We start from the raw sequence: 17,971 nt of genomic DNA on the forward strand, positions 1-17,971 counted from the left end.
TAAAAAAACCAAGCAAATGCAAAGCATTTCACCCCGCACGCAGTGGTGCTAAATATAAATTGTGTAGTTTCTAGCAGTTACTCCATATAAGGACTCTTCTTTTTCTCTTGTCATCGTGAGCTGAACTAGGGGAGCTATGTCAGAAACTGGATGTGACTGGTATGCTTGACCTGGACAGCTGGTATCCTTATGTTCTTGTTCATCTCACGTGGCAGTGAGATGATAGGTGAGTGCCAAGATGAGATGGCAGTATGGCACAGTACCTCCTCCATGTCTCAGCTTTTTTGTGGAACTGCCTGGGTCTCTCCCCCCATAGCTGCTCAGTGGTAGCTGAGTTGGAGGTGAATTCGTGCCATTCACCCTAAGCTGCCTGGTGGAGGGGGTAGAGAGGGAAGGACACATACCTACTACAAGAGGAAGAAGAGAAGGCCTAAGGGTAACAGCAACTTGTTAATGAGCAGAAGTCTGAGTAAGCTTCTGTAATCCTGCCTGGTCTTGTTCAGCATCTGAGAGACAGCTGGGAGAGGGGAGCTTGTGTATGAATTATGGAATCTGTGACAAGTGCATGGATTTTTAACTTGTCAGAAATGGGAGCTGAAGAAGACTTCTCTCTAGCTTGTCATTTATGTATTCTGAAGGCATGGGACTGCTCTGCTGGCAGCAAAGAGATAGGCTCTCCCAGAGCATGAGACAGGTGGGCACCATGTGCATGAAATCAAGGTGCTACTGTGAGTTTTTCTACTTGGGTTACTTTGAGCAGAGGGCTTCTGCAGGTTAGACACTCTGCTCCTGGGTACTATGCAGAGTCTTATTGTCTCTGGTCCGTCAGGATCCTCCCTGCCATGCACTGTTACTTGAACCATACATTTTAGACAGAACAGCAGCATATGGTTTGGTGGGTCCCAGATAGCCTCAGCATCACATAGCAAAAGCAAAGGCTGTGGCAGAAAGTGTGATACAAGGACCAGTGGTGTGTGAGACACCAGAGGGGTGTCTGAGGCATGGCAGACCTGCTGCTGCGGAGTCTCCCAGGTTCCTCTTTGTTCATCAGAGCGGGTATCCGAGCAGGTTTTCCTTTTATCAGCCCTGTTTCTAAGCCCCCAATGCAACAAAGTCCTCCTCCGTGTTTGCAGGATCTTGGATGTTCCTTCCATCTCTTGGCAAAAGAAAGCTGAAAATATCCACAGATGTTCTGAAGAAGAAAGCATGTTCCTGTGGGCCCCTGTCATCAGAGATCTGACAGTCTCCACAGGGGAGAGCTCCAGAAATCTTGGCCCTGACTCTTGCAGGTGTTGGACCATTCCTTCCCTGGAGGTACTACAGGCTGGAGAAACTATGTGTACCTTGTCTGTAATTAGGCCCAGAGCCTTTCATTAGCAGTTCCTGATCTCAGCAGATTTCTGCAATGTGCTTTTTATAATTTGTGGGTTACTTTAAACGTCCCTGTCACGGTGATAGCATCCCTAGTTGAGGCTCTGACATCAACTATGTTTGGAGACAGGCTAATAGCTGAGGTGAACTTTTAATTTGACTCAGTAATTTTTTATGGTCTCTTTGTATGGGAAACTGGAAAAACAGTGTGGCAACGTGTCTCTTTTGCTCTCTTTTTCCCTCACAATGGCCTCTGATTGAACCTCACATTGTGCAACTGCTCAGTGGCTGTGGGGTGGGTGTTGTCTCAGGGCAGAGGACCAGGCCTGTGGAAGTTGGATGGATTGAGCTGAAAGGGGGATCACCTCTGAGGCAGAGATAGGATGAGTGAGAACAAAAGTCCAGTGTCCTTCTCTCCTCCTGATTTGCCTTATTCAGCATCCAGTTGAGAGCTGGTCAGGAGAAATTCCCCGGGTGCAACTTTTTGTGGAAGCTGTGGCAAATGGGTGATTTCAGGAGGTGGGGAGAAATGTCAGTGACCTGTGTCTAGCCTGTCCACTTTCCTAAGACTTGACACATGAGACCTCTCTGCTCTGGACCATGTGGTGGGGAAAAGCCTCTCATCTGTCAGACATGCTGGCAGACAGTGTGGTACGCATCCATTGAGGTGAGTGGCACCTGTGCTAAGGGTGCAGGCCAGCACTGAGAACGGGCTGCTGTTGGTAAAATTATGTCTATCCACAGCTGCAATGCAGCCTCTTGGTTTCTCTGCCCCTCCAGGACCACTAAACCAGCTGCAGTTGGCTGGACGTTGCGGATCAGGCTGATGGTCTCTCTTTGGTGTGTTGGGTCCCAGGCAGCAGCGCTGCTGGGCTGTATCACAAACGTGTGAAGTACGAGTGCTGCAGTACAAGGGCAGGTGGGGCAGGTCTCATACAGAGCGTTTGGTGTTTGGCAGGCCTGTACTTTGGGGCTGCCTGGGAAATCCTATGTATGTCCATGTTCCTGGCTGTCTGTAGCTGGTAGTCTGAAGGTCTGCATGTTTATTTCCATTTTTTACAGATCTGTAAAAGTCCCTGACACAAGAGGGCCTTCACCTATGGCCATCTATGTCCTGGTCACTCTTCTTGTTGTGCCAGTACAGCCTATTTTGCCCAAAAGTCACCTGCTCTGAACATGATCTACAGGAGTACCCTGATTATGCATGTCCAATTCCTAAATAAGTTGTAAAGTAGCTGTAATTTCACAGCTTTGCTGTTAGATAAACAAAGTGCACAATAGTCTCTTTATCACCATGTAAGCATACACCTTTCTGTGGTTATCTATGCTATTTTTTGCTTGCTATTGCTATTTCTTTGATCAAGAAAGAGTTCAGGGTTCAAGCATAGCTCTCTGGCTAGTTTCATTTAACAAAGAAAGAATTCCTGTTCTTATGAATATGAATCTTTGTCAGTGTCTGCATCTTCATCAGTCTCTGGGGTCCTGCTGCCCCCACACAGAAGTATCTCTCAGGCTTACCCCACATTCCTGCCTTGTGACTGCACAGTTAAACTCTCCTAAGAGCCACTCAAAGCATGTTTAGAAAGAAGTGTCATGCATGAATAGCTGTAGGTGTGGATGGGACAGGTAAGCTAACATGGCTGCAAGCCTCTCCCTCCTCCCATGCTGCACAGTCCAGGTTGTACCTGCCCTGGCAGCCTGTGGTGTAGCCATGGCTATGCTGCTCCACTGCAGGGGGGGGATGGATGGACAGATGGACAGATGGATGGACAGAGAGAAGAGCAGACTGCCTGCAACCAGCAGTGTTTCCTGGCCTGGGGCCGGTGCTGGGGCAGGGAGCCCTCAGCGGCTTGCAGAGCTGGCTCTGTGCATTGCTGGAACCATGGGCTCGTTTTCTGTTTCCACACGTTGAGTTTCTGGCATTTAGCCCTGCTGCCTCTTCCCCCGTGTGAAGCGAGGCCTGTGTATTTCCCCAGTTAACACATGTCAGCGTTGACAGTAAAAATAGGTACGCTGCTTACACTTACCAACCTATTGAAAGGAAGATGCGCAGACCTAGTATGCACAAATTCCTCTGCAATACTTCACAGCTTATTTCCTGCTTTACTTGGTCGCTCGGGTTTTCCAATCTCCTGTGCTCCATCAATGACTCATGTCATGTAAGGAATGAATCTCCATTCTCCTTTCATGATGCTGTCAGTGGCTGAAAGGACAAAATAGCCCTGTGAGCTTGCAGCTTACCAAGTAAAGATTTTAGTTCACCTTTCAACTACAAGTTCTTGTCTTTTTCTTTTTTTCCTTCTTCTACTTATGGTTTCTGTTAAGCCTCACAAGGTAATTTTTGTCTGCAGTAATTACACAAAACTTTATGCGTCTTTATATAAAAAGGGGAAGTGAATTCTCTGGCTAGCTAAGGGTGTTGTGAGAATTCATCAGTCAATGTTAGAAATTAGTGTCTAATCTTATCTAAAAAATGTGTTATATGTGAAATTTGAGCGAGTTGCTCTTAAGAGAAGGCTGCTGATTGATGACAACACAGATCGTGCATGTGCTGTCATCTTTATACTGGCTGTGATTTTTTTTTTTTTTTTTAAAGCTAGTGAGGATGTGAGGGACAGAAGGAGCCTAATGGGACTTCATATACTGCGTGATGTATGGGGCACTTGCAGTCAGAAATATTGAACTCATAAATGTACTCATTTGCCCTGGAGTCACTGAGAGGGAGACTAAATACAGGACACCGCAATGTCATGGTCATGCAGAGTCACTTCTGTAACAACAGAGCTACAGTAGAAAGGCTGTATTTTTCTTTGATTTTACTGCAAATCTGTAAATGAGGTCTGTGAGACTGCTATCATTGGCTGGAGGAGAAGGTGAACTTTTGCTGGATTTGGCTGTATGCAGACCACTTTTGCATTTTGTTGTTTTTCTGAGATTCTGAACATTTTGGGGTCCTATTTTGAAGAGACCCTGCACATGCTGTCTGTTCTGTCTCATGTCTCCACCACAGCACTGCAACCCTAAGCTCTACCAGCCTACCCTTCAAGCATGAAGGTGAGATGAAGTTGAATGTGCACATCCGAAGCAGATGGTTAGACCCAGTCTTGCAGTGGTATTTATGAGAGATTTTCTTCATGTCGTTTCAGCAGCACAGAAGGAAATGAAAGTGTTTCTTACTGTAAATACTTTTCTCTCTCCCCCTTTCTCTGCACTGCTGTGAGAGTCTGAAGACTCACTTCACTGCTTTTCTCAGAGAAGGCTATTTCTGTCACAGATCAATTTAGGCCTGTCCTATGCATGTATGATAAAGACAGGATGGTGCTATGGTAGCCTTGAATAAACTTGTAAATTTTGGACACCAGGAGCGAGAGGTGAGATGTAATTGTCATTGCTAAGAAGTCAGAGGGGACAAACCAGTGGCTGAAATGTGGAATTATCAAGCAGAGCCAAATTGTTTGAAAAATAGTGCAGACCACGCCACAAGGGGTTTAACCATTTCTCTGAAATGTGTGTATAGATGTAATTCCACTGTGTGGAGCTTCTTTAATCCACTGTGTCTATGTCTGTGTCCAGAGAAACAGCATGGAAGTATAAGATTCCCAGTCGCATCCTGCACTGTTGTCACAGTTATTCCCTGGCACAGCTACTAAGCACATCTAAAAAAATCCAGATGTTGGCTCTAATGCTAAGGCAGTTTACTTCCTCCAGTGAGCGAAACAGTTTCTGCTGCATTGTTTGTATAATTTAACTCAGCACTCAATGCAAAATGCCAGCGTGCTTTAAGCCATCTCAACAAGTGTGAACAAAATATCCGGCCCTGCATGGCCCTGTAGATAACTGGTTCACAGTGGTTCTTCAGGATTGGCTTTTCAGTCCTGTCTCTGGGATCTGCACTCCAGAGTCAGGGTGGCTTTCAGGCTGTGTTCAATCTAGTTTTGCAATGCAACTTAACTTCCCATAACCTTTATTCTTTGCCTGGGGCGGCTGTACGGAGCCCTTTCCTGCATGGCAGGTACCATTCAGTCACTAGAAGAGCCCAGCAAAACTCAGGCTGGCCACATAGCCTTTGTGTATGGAGGGAGAGCCTTATCCCACCTCTCCTGGCAAAACTCTCCGTGAGTGATTGTTGTTGATATTTTAGAAAATCAGCTGGTCTGCATGTGCAGTGCTTTATCTGACTGGACTGATTTATCTTCCCTGGGTGGGGATGCTGTGCTTTGATAAACTGGAAAAGGATGGAAGAAATAGGTGTTTTGCCTTTGTCCGGTCTCAATGTTAGCATCTTCCGAAACGGGGTGAGCTGACCAGGAGATATTTTCGTCTCTCCTCACCTCTCAGCCCTATTCTCACACTTGCAGCTAGCTCCAAGGTGCGGGACTTTGCAGAGCACATTGTGGCTCGTGTTGGTTCAGCCCGAGTTCAGTCACCCAAAACCTTGCAGGTCTATTTTGAAACATTATTCAATCTGTCCACTATGGAGTTTCTTTTCTTTTTTTTTTTTTTTTTCACTCTTGCTTCTGACATCATTTCCTGAACGCTATATTCACAGAGCTCTGTAGCCAGATCGTCTTCTCAGCACATGATGCAAGGAGCTCTTTAAAATGGATTTCAGCTCTCCTTTTACTCTGCAGTGCTTGCTGGTGATAATAACGGTTACTCATGGTAAGTTGGATTTTTCTTTATGAAGTTGGCACAGATTTGCCTAGATGAGCAGACACCTTAATTTTGCTCCAGGATCTTTTAAGGATTCTATCAGGTTTAGGGAGACTTCAAATAGTGTAACTGCTAATGCATGAAAGGCGCAGTCGGACCAAAGTAAGACGAATTATTTTTTTAGTAAATGAATGATAACTAACAATATAGTACTTTCTCAGTGTACTGCATCTGTAAAAGCATTTCAGCAGAGAACGTAAGGTCTTTGTATGCAGAACACTGGCTGGAGGGGCTGGAGAGCAATGTGGTCCCGCTCCTTACGCTTGGTGTGACCTTGGTTTAGTCCCTGAGCTGCTGTCACCGTGTCATTTACCCATCTCTGATTTGCGTACAGCAACTTAATAATGTGCAAGGATATTGTGAGACTTGCTCAAGTTAAAACTGTGACCTTACTCTGTGGGTAAAAGCAACTGTGCAAGTGGCAGTTGTTTTTGCTACCCTTTGTACAAGATCTGTGGCATTGATGCCCTGAGGATCTTTCTTTGCACAGTCTCTAAGCTCTGAGGGGGTGTAGTAGATGGTCACGTCAAATTTGGGGAAAGAAAAGACCAGCTGCTCAGCCTTTCGTCGCCCTGTGCGCATGGTGTATGCACCACTCCCATGTTATCAGGGGAGAAAGTTGGCCTTTACAGAAGACTTCCCACTCTTCTGATTTTCAATTACTGGTGACCCCAGCCTGTCCCTGGGGATGGGTCTGTCTCTCCTATGTCTCACCTGGGCGTTTGCCTTTCTGGGAGGCAGATGAGAGGGGGTGGATGGACATGGCAAGCTTGCTGCCCACACTCTGTGCCTCTCCTTTCAGGCTCTATCCACCGGACCAGAGTGCTCAGCGGCAACTCAGCAGTCTTTCCTTTGGGAATTCAGAGTCTGCAGACCCCCCTCAGAATGAGCAAGAGGAATGTGACATGCTTGACAGATGTCTTAAATAATACTTTGTTGGCTAAGTGCGGCACTTCTGCCAGCAGATGCCTGAACTTGCAGAATGGCTCTCTAGTGCTGAGGAATGTGGAGAAAGAGGATGAAGGAAAATATGAGTTTGTTTTTCACAACACCACCACATTATTTACACTGGAAGTATTTGGTAAGTGGCCTTCTTAGCAACAAATAGCTTTTGAACTTGTGAGCCTGGCTGGAAGCTGGTGCCTTGAAATTCTTCCTAAGAGATGACTTGAGCTTGGAGGAGCTATAGGTGCCTCTGGAACAGTTTTATAAGCTTCTGGCACCTCAGCAAGCTGTAATGGTGAGTGTAAACTAGGGGATGCTTTTTGCATCCGTGTTGTCGGTCTCTCCTGTCTGTTGAGTCTTTCTTGAAGTAGCCAGTCAGTTGAGCTACATGCTATTTTTCCCTGATGTAAAAGACAGTAGCATGAAGTGTTTGTAAAGTTGAGCCTACAGTATGTAGATAAGTAGCTGGAGATTTCAGTCCATTTCCAGAGTACTCTTCCTGATGGCTCTCATGAAAGCTCTCACTGACCAACAGCATTTTGCTGCCTGTGGACACGCTTCCTTAAGGAGTTAACTCTAGCTGACTTGGTTCTGGAAACTGAACTGGGCTCTGTGCAGGTCTGGGTTTGAGGCATGCTGGGTTTTGCCCCTGCTTCATGCAGCTGAGGAAAGGTACTAAAGGAATCCAGGTGTGACTTTCTGATTCTTAGCTGGCCCCAAGCAGCTTGGAGGTCAGCATCTTCAGAGACCCGCAATAGGTACCCTCCCATGCCAGTCTCCCTGCTGTCCTCCCTGTGGCCTCAGAACTGCTGCTCCCCTTCATGTGCCTGTTCATCCATCTGTGGGTTGAGAAGACAGAAATAAAGTCATTTCTGTACAGGAGCCAGCTCATTACTTGGGTTAATATGGAGAAGGCTTAAGTGGGTTCGCCTCCCTGCTGAACAGTGCTCCAGACAGCCAGCAACCATTGCTCTGGTCCTCATCTCCACAGTTCCTTTTGCAAGGGCTTTCTCTTACACAAGCTTCTAAGAGATATTGAAGCGTATGAAATTGTAATGAAAATGTCTGAGCAAACTGGTCTCAGTGAAGACAAATGAATCCTTACACCTTTTGGGTGCAAACAGGCGGAACTGCCATGGAGAGTAGGTCAAAGATGTGACTCCTTGGCACAAAGATCAGGGGCTTAGACTGGAAGTAGGCAAAGACTGCAGAAGTGTCCTGGGTTTAACCTCCTTTTCAGGGAATTTGCTTTGGGAACTTTTGTCTCCTCCTTGTGTTCTGTTGCCACACCTAAGTCAGGGAAACAGTTTCACAGCAAAGGTATTCCTAGAGGCGGTGAATTTTAAATGAAGGTGATGTCCTGGTTGAAGAAAGTGATTTCTGAGCTTATTTACATGGATGTTCGGATAGACATTCTCGGTGTGACTCTTACTGTCATAAAACCATACCACTTCTCTGTCTAGTCTGTATTTGCAAAGTGGCAACTGTAGGAAATAAGTTGGCTCCTTGTAGTAGACTGAAAGAGAGAAATTCAGGAAAGTGTAATAGGACCAATGATTCGTTACTTCTACTATCGTTAGATAGGATGGTCTGGGTCATTCTATCTAACTGCAGGTGTCTGGTCTTGGTACCCATATTGGGCATGATTTGTACTAGTTCCTCTCTAAAATGGAAGAAGAGGCAGTGTGACAGCAAAAGTACGAACCTCTGGTAGAGGAGAGGGCTGAGTCTCCTCTGATGCTATGATTATCTGCTGATTACAGAGAAAGCCTCAGGCTGGCAGATGGTTTGGGTGTTTCCACCGCCCTCTCAGGGATTTTTATTCTTCTTTTTTTCAATTTCAATAAGGAAAATGAAGAGATGACAGATTTTTGTGGCATCTCCAAAATAGGGACCAGGAGTCACTAGCAGGGTTGGGTGGGCTCTACTAAGCATTTCAGGGCTGAGGGCAGGCACTGAAGAGTCTGGTTACTTATTTCTGTGTTCCCTGGCTACCAGTAAATGCAGTGGTAGTAAGACTGCCAGTAAGGGAAGCTCCCATCCAGCTCATGTTCACTGCTGAGTCTGCTCCTTACCTCTCTCTTCCCTCCCTGTTCCCGTTGCCCCATGCTGTGTGTGACCAGAGCTGGCCATTGGAATCCAATGCTTCCCCAATGGGACTGCAGAGTTGTCCTGTGACGTGACCAGCAACACGAGCACCAACTTTCGGTGGCTGCTGAATGGTACCGCGCTGAGCACCCCTGAATCTTGCATTAAAGATGGTGGGAAGAAGGTTCGCCTGGACAAAACCATGCCTGGAGAATTTGTATGTGAGGTGTACCATGGGGCCAACGTCATGAGGACGAGGCCTGTTGTGCTGTCTTGCAGCTATGGTGAGTAACAGCATCTCCAGAAAAACTCCCTTTTGGTCTCTTGCAGCAGAAAACTAAGGGGTGGTTGTTGTCTGAGTAATACCGAACTCTTCTGTCCTCTGGCAGCTGCTTTCCAGACTTACCACATCCTCCCTTTAGAAAGTGTCCTCTTGACTTCCTTCTCCCTCCCATGTCTCGGACTGACACAGCCTACAACCACAGAAGGGATGGAAGTTTTTTCAGGAGGTCCTTTTACCCAGCTCTGCAGCAAGGATCTATCTCTGTCTGTTTTCCTACTTCCCAAAGATGGAGACCTTGCACCCTCCTGTGCACTGATCCTTTATGCTGATTTGGGAACAGGAGCTGCTTCCTACTCTAACATTCATCCATTACCCTGATGGCTTTCCAATTTCTGCAACATCCCTGTAAAAACACCTCTGCTAGTTCAACCCTGTTGCTGCTGGAATCAGCTGAGGTGGTTTTTGTCTTGTCCCTTTCCTCCTTATCTAGGCCAGATGCACAAAGATTTACCAGTCTATACAAATGTCTCTCCATCAGCCCCACACCATCAGAGGTGACACAAGTCAGTTACTTAGGAAATGTAGGGGTTTTTCCCTCCATATCCCTGCTCAGTTATGCAGTTCTATGAGAAGGCTGTGACTTTATCCATTTGCAAACAGTCCATAAATGCGGAGTACTCTGCTTGGATGAGGCCATAGTTTAATCAGATGGAAAATCTGGATCCTAGGACTGATCAAAACTGCCAGAACCTCATGATGCAAGGCACTGGTCTGTGTTGTAAGGTCACATTTATTAAAAAAAAAAAATCGATTAGATAACTTTGAGTGTGATTTCCCTTGCATCTCCAGTAGTGAAGGTTTTTCTCCTCTAGCGGCAAAGATGGTCGTCAAAACTACATCAGGGTGGCATAATTTAACCATAAGGTTTTTGACTAATTTATCTGTAATTGATTTAATCACCTTTGCTACTAAAGAAATTGTACTGTGCAATAGCACCTAGCATTTTAGAAATTACATCTGACCTGCTTCAACTCTACAACATATATTGTCTTTTCTTCTATGGTTGGCGTACAGTTGGTGTGAAAGCAAAATTAATGACATAAACCCTGTATTGTGTGTGCTGGCATTCAACAGAAAGGCTGTGGGCTGTTCGTGCCTGATAGCGTTGGTGCCACTGGCCAATCTGTACAAGTTTGTCATTTGTGATTGTGAAGCAGTGATCTTAATTTTGTCCAGTTAAACTGGTCAGAGGTTGTTCAGCGTAGCCAGACCCAAGTTGGCTGAGACACTTGGAGGGGTGAGGATGCAGACATCCACGAGCTGTTCAATTGAGCCCTGTGATAAATCACGTGAGTGCTGACAGTTACTATTGTTTGTTCTGGGTGGCTGCCCAGTCCACTGGGTGTGATATCAGTTCCCCATTTCCTCTTGAAAAGCCCACAGGGGAATTTAGTGATAGCTCTGTTGGGATGGACACACACGTGAATGTGTATTTGGAAGTGTCTGAGAGCAAAAAGTTGTCAGTGATGCTACTTTTTAGTCACCAAATGTAACCGCATTTGTAAAAAGTGAACTAAAGCAGTTCTGAGTATGAGTAAAATGAATTGGAGAGATAAATGAATTCAATTTAATTAATTAAAGACTAATTCATTATTTTTGTGGGTTATTATTTGCTCCAGAAAAAGGGCTGAATATAGTTTTTCTGCTGTAGGCATATGATCTATGTAAGAGCACCTATTTGGGCAACCTGTTGGCTGATTAAATTAACTTTGAATAATTGTTAGTGTAAAACAGTTTAGCAGAAATACTGTAAATTTCCCAGGCACTAAAGGGCTCTGATCACGCAGGATCTAAAGCAGAGGATTCAGAAGTTAACAGATCAACATATATAAAAGACTTTTATTCATTCATTACTTGTTTTATGACTTGTTTATTACTGATTTTTAACACAGTATTTTATCTCAAAAAGACCTTTTTAGCAAATGGCAATTCTTAAGAAAAACTATTTCCAACATATATTTATGCCTTTGATAATATTCTCTAAGCTTTCATCAAAAAGGAAAGAAAATTATTAGGGAAATGATTTCTTATTTGCTGAAAGTTTAATTTTGAGTATAGGTTTTTTGAAGTTGGTAACTGTTCCTGAGGAGACTGGAACAAGCAATCTGAAAATACTTTTGAGTATGTGTGGTTTCACACACAGGAGCACCTGTCTACAGTTGTTTTTACTGTTCTAGTGAGTATCTGGACTATGACAGTGTGTAGTATGTCTTGGAGTGTTTGAAACACTTCCCAGCCTCTGGGGATATGCAGCAATTTGTGTGTTTGGGGTCTTGAAAACAAGCTCCAAATGCTGATTTCCCCAGTGCAGTGCTGTACAGGCATGTGCGCAGCAAAAAGAAGCCAAATGGTTCAAAAAGGGATGGCTTGGGTTTACCTACGGAGTTTTAAGGAAATTGTATTATAGCAATAGTTGAGCTGTATGGTTTTTTCATATTGGGAGGAAGAGTTTTCCTACTGGCTACCCCAGGTTGGAGCAAATTGTCTCAGTGAAGAAGTGAGTCTGGACGGGTCTCTCTTTTCTGCAAGTCTGCGATGCCCTCTACCAGCTTTCCTGCTCAGCAGCAGCGTATGTGCAAGTCTGACCCGTCAAAGCAACCCTGAGCACTGAACTGGGTAATAATTACCACTGACTTGTGTGTGGCCTTCTGCTCAGCCATCTGTAGCCATCGCCTCCTGCTAGGCGTTTCACATGATCTCGGTTGGGAAGGGGAATAAAGAGAAATCCTTCTCTGAGCAGTAGTGGAGCTGGTTTCCTACAGCTCTGACTCGGGTGGCTGGAGTCTCTGGTGCCTGAGGAAGTGCAGGCTCTGATCAGACTTTCTTTGAGGTTGGTGCAGCCGTTATATGGCTGTCCTAAGTGGATTCTCTGGGGCTTAATATGAGCTCTGACGGTAGACTCTGATGCTTTTCTTTCAGCAGGAGATGCTAGCTTAGGTCTCCCTCCTCAGCTGCCTGTTTTCATAAAACTTGTTGAAATGTAGTATCTTTCAAACCACCACCTTCCCTGTTAAATTTGATTAAAACTTATTCATTATCTTCGATGTTGCTGGTCAGAGTAGGCAGAAACAAATGCACACAGCATAGTCACACAAGCCTCTCTTCTTAACGAAAAATTCCATTCCATAATTAAACGATGTGACATAAATTACGATGTGCCACATTTCATAAAATCAACTCCCCTGATCCAAACCAAACAAAAGCAGTAATAATGACCACATGTTCTAATCTGTCTGCAGGTTCCTCCCATTTGGAGAAAGCAGCTTTCCCACCCTGGTAACTAACAGAGCCCTGTCCTTCTTGCAGGAGACCTGTTGCAGTACCCGTGGTTCATTTACATCCTGGTGGGATGCGCTGGGGGTGCAGTTATCCTGGTGGTGGTTGTCTCCTCAGTCATATGTTGCTGCATGAAGAGGAAAGACAAGTTCATCCCAGTGCCTTCAGGTGAGTGGAGAACACTGTTGTTCCTTGGAATGAGTCTCACAGAGGACTGTGTTTGTGCAGCCTGGGGTTGAAATGGCCTCAGCTTGGTGGCTGCTCATCTTCCAGCCAGCCCTCCCCTGACCTGGTGGAGCAGAAAGCTGCTTGCTGACAGGCAACTGTTACAACCAGCAGGGTCTTGAATTAAACCTCGCTTTTCCTTTTTTCACCTCATGCCTGCCACCTTGTGCTCCTGGCCAGAAAGAAACAGCAAAACCTTTTCTGTGGGCAAGAAAACGGAGCCTCATTCAGGTCTGATCCTGAAAAGACCTGAAGGCTTCTGATGGCAGTCCTTTGTCAGCACCAGTCCCTGAGTGCAATCTGCCCGTGCCCAGTGAGGCCACCTCAAGCTGTGATCCTGCCAGCGTGGCCAAGCTGGTCTCTGACAGGTTGGCAGTGGCCCTCCGTACTTGGCATCTGTCTGCTCCAGGAATGGAGCCAGTGCCACGTGAGGAGGAGACGCACGCATGTGTTGGTGGTCCAGCCTCACAATGAGTGGGCCAAGGCTGCTGGGATGTGGGGGACCGCTTTCCTTCAAGTCTCTGATTTTGGTTTTACAGAGGAGGAGAAGGATGATGGACTAACAATGTCCGTGGTCTCCAGTGAAGGTGTGAAGAGCCCCCCCAATGGAGACCATGTTGAGGCTCAAGCTGCCCAAATTGACTGCCCTTCAAAGCCTGGTGGGTCCAGTGACTTGTTTTAAGTTGGACAGATAGCCTGTTTAGGAGGGTGAAGGACAAAATGGATGTGTGTGACTGAGGGGGGAGGAGCTGACCGAAGAGAGGGACCTGGGACTCGCTAGCGCAGGGAAGGTGCTACATCTTGTCTAGATGACAGAAGTTGCAGCAGGTCATTTATCAGTACCTTACTCGTGCTTGGCTTCTGCACAGGAGTAGCTCTTGCCCTCATCTAGCTGTGAGCTGTAGCAGCAGCCATCTCATAAGCATCCCGCAGAGGTGGTACTGCCAGCAGACTGCAGACTGTCTGTTCCAGTATCTTCTGTGCTAAAATACACATCTCTCAAAACCAGCAACCCCTCCAAACTCCGTGGTTTTCCTGCAATTTTATCACATACACCCCTTTCTCATCAGTAACGTTTTATAAGAACTGGCATTGTTTTTGTAAGCAGTCATCTTCGGGACAGCATCCACCAATATGCTGAACAGCAAACACAGCTAAATCCCACCAAAGTCAGACGCTTGTGTATTTCCTTAAATTGGTGCTAAAGTAGGAATACAGTAACATTTTCATTCCTTCAAAGAAATCAAGAATAAAAGCCCACAGCTTTAGCACAGTATGGCCAAGAGAGCGCAGCGATAAAAACCTTTCAGAAATTTCCTGGTTTGTGAGTGCTTGATATTAATATTCTACTTTTTGCATTATGTTTCCCTCAATTTTATTTCACAAACACCTTCCCTAGTAATGCACCATCATCAGCTGAAGTAGATCTAGCAACAATATCATGAACTAGAGCAATGTTACATAGGTCATAGCCTGGTCTTGGCACTACTGTCTCTGCTTCTGGTATGCTTCACTGTACCATGCACAGCCTCTCAGCAGATCAGCTATGCTTTATGTCTAACCTTGGATGCTGCTTTGCCCTCCTTTCAAAATATTAAATGCTACTCATGAACATAGTGCACGAAAGAAAAAAGAAGGTCAGTCATTCAGGTCATTGTTTAACATTAATATACTTAAAGTGTAGAACTTTTTTTTTTAATAAAAAATTTCTGAATTGTCAGTTTGACTAATTTTCTGCAAATAAGTAAAAAGCAGACATGTGCCAGGAAAGTGTTTAGATGAGAACATATTAAATGTGTGCTGTTAGCCAGCTTTAATTATTCAGATGTGACTGAATAGATTTTGCTTTGGTATTTTGGTACATTTTGGGCGGTTGAGCCCAGAGATCTTCAGCACCAAAGTGTCTTACAAACAAAGCTGTGATGAACATCTCAATAAATGAGTAGTTACAAAGAAAATTGACATTTGGCTTGCAGACGCCTGGGGAGAAGGGACTGAGTGGGTTAGGCAGCCTGTGGCATCAGGGACTGGGGGGAAGATTTTCATGGGGGTGAGCATAGTGCGGGCAATTATAAACCATTTCTCCCTTCTTTTCCAGATGCTGCCCAGACTGGTCAAGGCATTGAGCCCCAGCCCCCCATGGAAGAAAATTTACCAGTGGAGATAGAGCCTGAGGAAATGCGAGACCCAGAGGTCATAGTTGATGTGGAAAGCCAGGAAAACGCCTCGGACTGTTTCCCGGGTCCAACTGTTGACTGATCTGGCATGCTTGCTGTTCCACCCTCTCTTGAGACCCATGACAAGCATTCTTTGCATCCCATAGTCTCATTGTGTGTAAGAATTGGTCCAGAAAATTTTAGCAGGAGGAAGACGTGAGGTGTCAGGCCTGCTAACCTCATTAAAAAAAGAAAAGAAAAAGAAAATATAAGAAAAAGCACACGTGTGGCTTCAAGGCCACGCTGCCATGGGCTGACAGGTTCACTAACAAACAAAACTGGGCAGCTCTTTGATGCTTTGCCTGTTAATAGACCTGCAGTTAACCTGTGGAGCCCTAGAGGACAGCCTGAAATGAGACAGACAGTTCCTCCTGCTCCCTGCCTACCCCATCCTTTGCCATGTCTTCACCAGCCAGTGGTTCCTGCAAGGGGTGGGCATGACAGGCAGACTGAGGTGGCCTGCCAGTCCCAGACAGAAACAAGGACCTGCCAGAAATTTCCTGAGAAAGCCTCTTCTCAGGAGACTTCAAGGCATTTTTCACAGGCCCTGCAAAAAAAAAAGCTCGACGGAGATTTCAGCTAGGTATCTGCTGTGGCAGATGTTTATCTGAATTGCTCCTCTGAGCTCCAGACCCTTTGTGATTTGTTCCTCACCGCTTGCTGCGTGGGGCCAGGAGTAGTGGTAGGGGCTGCTGCGTGGAGACCCGGGAGGTGATGCTGGCTTGCTCGTCTTTTGATGCCCTGTAATGGCAGGGGGCTACCAGTTACCTTCTGCCAGAACCTAACTGCTCGGGTTGCCAGTGAGTTAAAACAGCTCTGTCACTAGCTTGCTTGCTTGCAGCAGAAGGGTGCTTGGGGCTTGGGTGTGTAATTTTGGCAGAAATGTTGATTATAATGCCGAGATCATTCATCAGTGCAAGCATTAGTGCATTTAGTGTAATGGTTTAGCTACTGCAAGCTGGTGAAGCTGGCCATCTGCCTGTGCATGTAGGCTTCTTCAGTGCTGTGTTATTTGCATAGACAGCAGCAATTTATAGAATCTCTTAGGCAAGTCTTGCTGCTACACACGTCCTGTTCTGCTCAGGGGAGGTTTGCCAGTGGACCAGCTGGGGTAGACCTGCAGAGAAGAAGGACAAGGTGAGGGGAGGGCAAGGACTTGGTGTCAGGCAGCAGGTAGCCGAGCCCCTGACAAAGCTGCCAGGGGCTGCAGGGCTGTCAGGCCACGGGGAGTGCTGCAGGATGCACTGCCCAAGCAAGGTATTTGCTGTGTAAGTGCATTTCAATGGTCAGAAGCGAGGCATGTTGGTGTTAAAGTAGCCCAAGGGGCTAGAAAGGCATGGTAGAGTAAAGGCAGAGATGGTACAGATTGGGGTCAAAAGGGATGGGGATGTGTGTATTGCATTCCTCTCTTCCCTTGTCATTTTGTCCCTGTTTTATATTGTGCTGACATTGTGCCATGAATCCCTTGGAAACGGATTTAAGGTATTACTTGTAAATGCCACCCAGTGAGGTCTGCAAAAGTACCCCAGCAAAATCAGAACTGAGCTGAATGCTTCTCTCCCAGGCGGGGGAGCTGGTGGGACGGCTGCATGCTTACCTGGAAGTCCTTCATGTGTACATGGCAAAGCTCTGCATAGGGGACGCCCAGCCATTGGTGGTTGTTCTTGTTGTTTCCTTGTCCTGTGACTCTGTTTAGAAGATTTTTGGATCTTGTGTGCTGTGTTGGTGATGATTCAGCCTGTTTCTGCTTTTTAAGGCTGCCGTAGGAATCAGATTTTCCACGGTAAGAGGGAGATAATAATTCTTTTCCTCATGGTGCTGCGCTATCTCCTTTCAGTACAAACATTCCTCAAAGGCTGTGAATAGAATGTCAAAAATGTGACACCGAGCGCATGGGGTGGCAGCTGCCTGTAGGCAGTACAATGGCGGAGACGCTGGGTGAACAGGGGCCAGCGTCACTGAAATGGGGGGATGTCGTCAGCTTTGCTTCTCTTCTGCACTTTCTGGCAGGGGCAGGCAGGGGACAGTCGACTCCAGTACATGCTTCGAAGGCTGAACGAGGGTGCTCTGAGCTGCGTGGAGAAGATGCCAGTGTTTCGGGTGCTGAGGGTGACAGAGCTGGGCCCGCCTTGTCCTGCTGGGCTGGTGTGTCCTGGCTTCAGCTTGGCCTAGCGCTGCCTTGCTGGGGTGCCCTGGCAGCCCTTGGCACCCTCACTGGTGTAACCCCAGCCTGGGAAGGATTTTTCCCATTGAGATTGGAATCTGAGATTTGAGCCATCTTTATGAGGCAGAGAGGACACGGCTGGTTTTCTGTCCTTCCTTGCTGAAGATGCCATTCAGCAACTGGGCAAAGGTTTCTGTTACTGTGAGGTCAGGAGAGAAGTCGTGCAGCCTGTGCTTTTCCTCTAATTGTATGTATTCAAGCCCTGCTATTGTTCTTTTTTGGTGGTGTTTTTCTTTTCCCCGCAATGATTTTGTTCCTATAATAAAAAGATCTGTTTTCTAACTTGTTTTGGAAATGTTTAAGTCCTGTTATTTAAAAATTACTTCTTTATGATTTCTGCTGAAAGTACAGGCTGGTTTCCAAATTTTCACCTGGCCAAATAAAGGAAAGGTGATAATGAGTTAGCGCTGGCTAGAGCTGACTTGGGTAGTCTAGGGAATAGAGATCACAAGGATGTTCATTTGTAAGTCAGTCCAGGGGAGGCTGTAGGACAGTGGCATATAACTAGTCCCTATCGAAGTGTGTGTGCTGATGTGCCTGCACATCTGTGTGCACCAGCAGCTTGCCAAA

The 17,971-nt window shown here is 46.1% G+C and overlaps 1 protein-coding gene across 1 annotated transcript; it reads left to right on the top strand.

Annotated features, from left to right (window-relative positions):
• The first annotated feature begins 1,182 nt into the window (after positions 1-1,182).
• LOC141938541 (uncharacterized) lies at positions 1,183-17,683 on the top strand. Its single transcript, XM_074857413.1, has 7 exons — positions 1,183-1,314; positions 5,921-6,033; positions 6,887-7,165; positions 9,153-9,401; positions 12,767-12,904; positions 13,501-13,620; positions 15,060-17,683. The coding sequence occupies exons 2-7, from the start codon at positions 5,973-5,975 to the stop codon at positions 15,218-15,220; spliced, it is 1,008 nt and encodes a 335-aa protein (XP_074713514.1). The 5' UTR covers positions 1,183-1,314; positions 5,921-5,972; the 3' UTR covers positions 15,221-17,683.
• The last annotated feature ends 288 nt before the right edge of the window (positions 17,684-17,971 follow it).

The sequence above is a fragment of the Strix uralensis genome, chromosome 2 (genome assembly GCF_047716275.1).
Source record: "Strix uralensis isolate ZFMK-TIS-50842 chromosome 2, bStrUra1, whole genome shotgun sequence".
In the NCBI taxonomy this organism is placed as follows: Eukaryota; Metazoa; Chordata; class Aves; order Strigiformes; family Strigidae; genus Strix; species Strix uralensis.

What these genes read in the sequence shown, in the direction of transcription:
- LOC141938541 (XM_074857413.1), top strand. Translation starts at nt 5,973, where the DNA reads ATGGATTTCAGCTCTCCTTTTACTCTGCAGTGCTTGCTGGTGATAATA. An exon ending in ATTTACACTGGAAGTATTTG is followed by an intron (nt 7,166 to 9,152) that starts GTAAGTGGCCTT and finishes GTGTGTGACCAG; the next exon opens with AGCTGGCCATTGGAATCCAA. An exon ending in GTTCATCCCAGTGCCTTCAG is followed by an intron (nt 12,905 to 13,500) that starts GTGAGTGGAGAA and finishes TTGGTTTTACAG; the next exon opens with AGGAGGAGAAGGATGATGGA.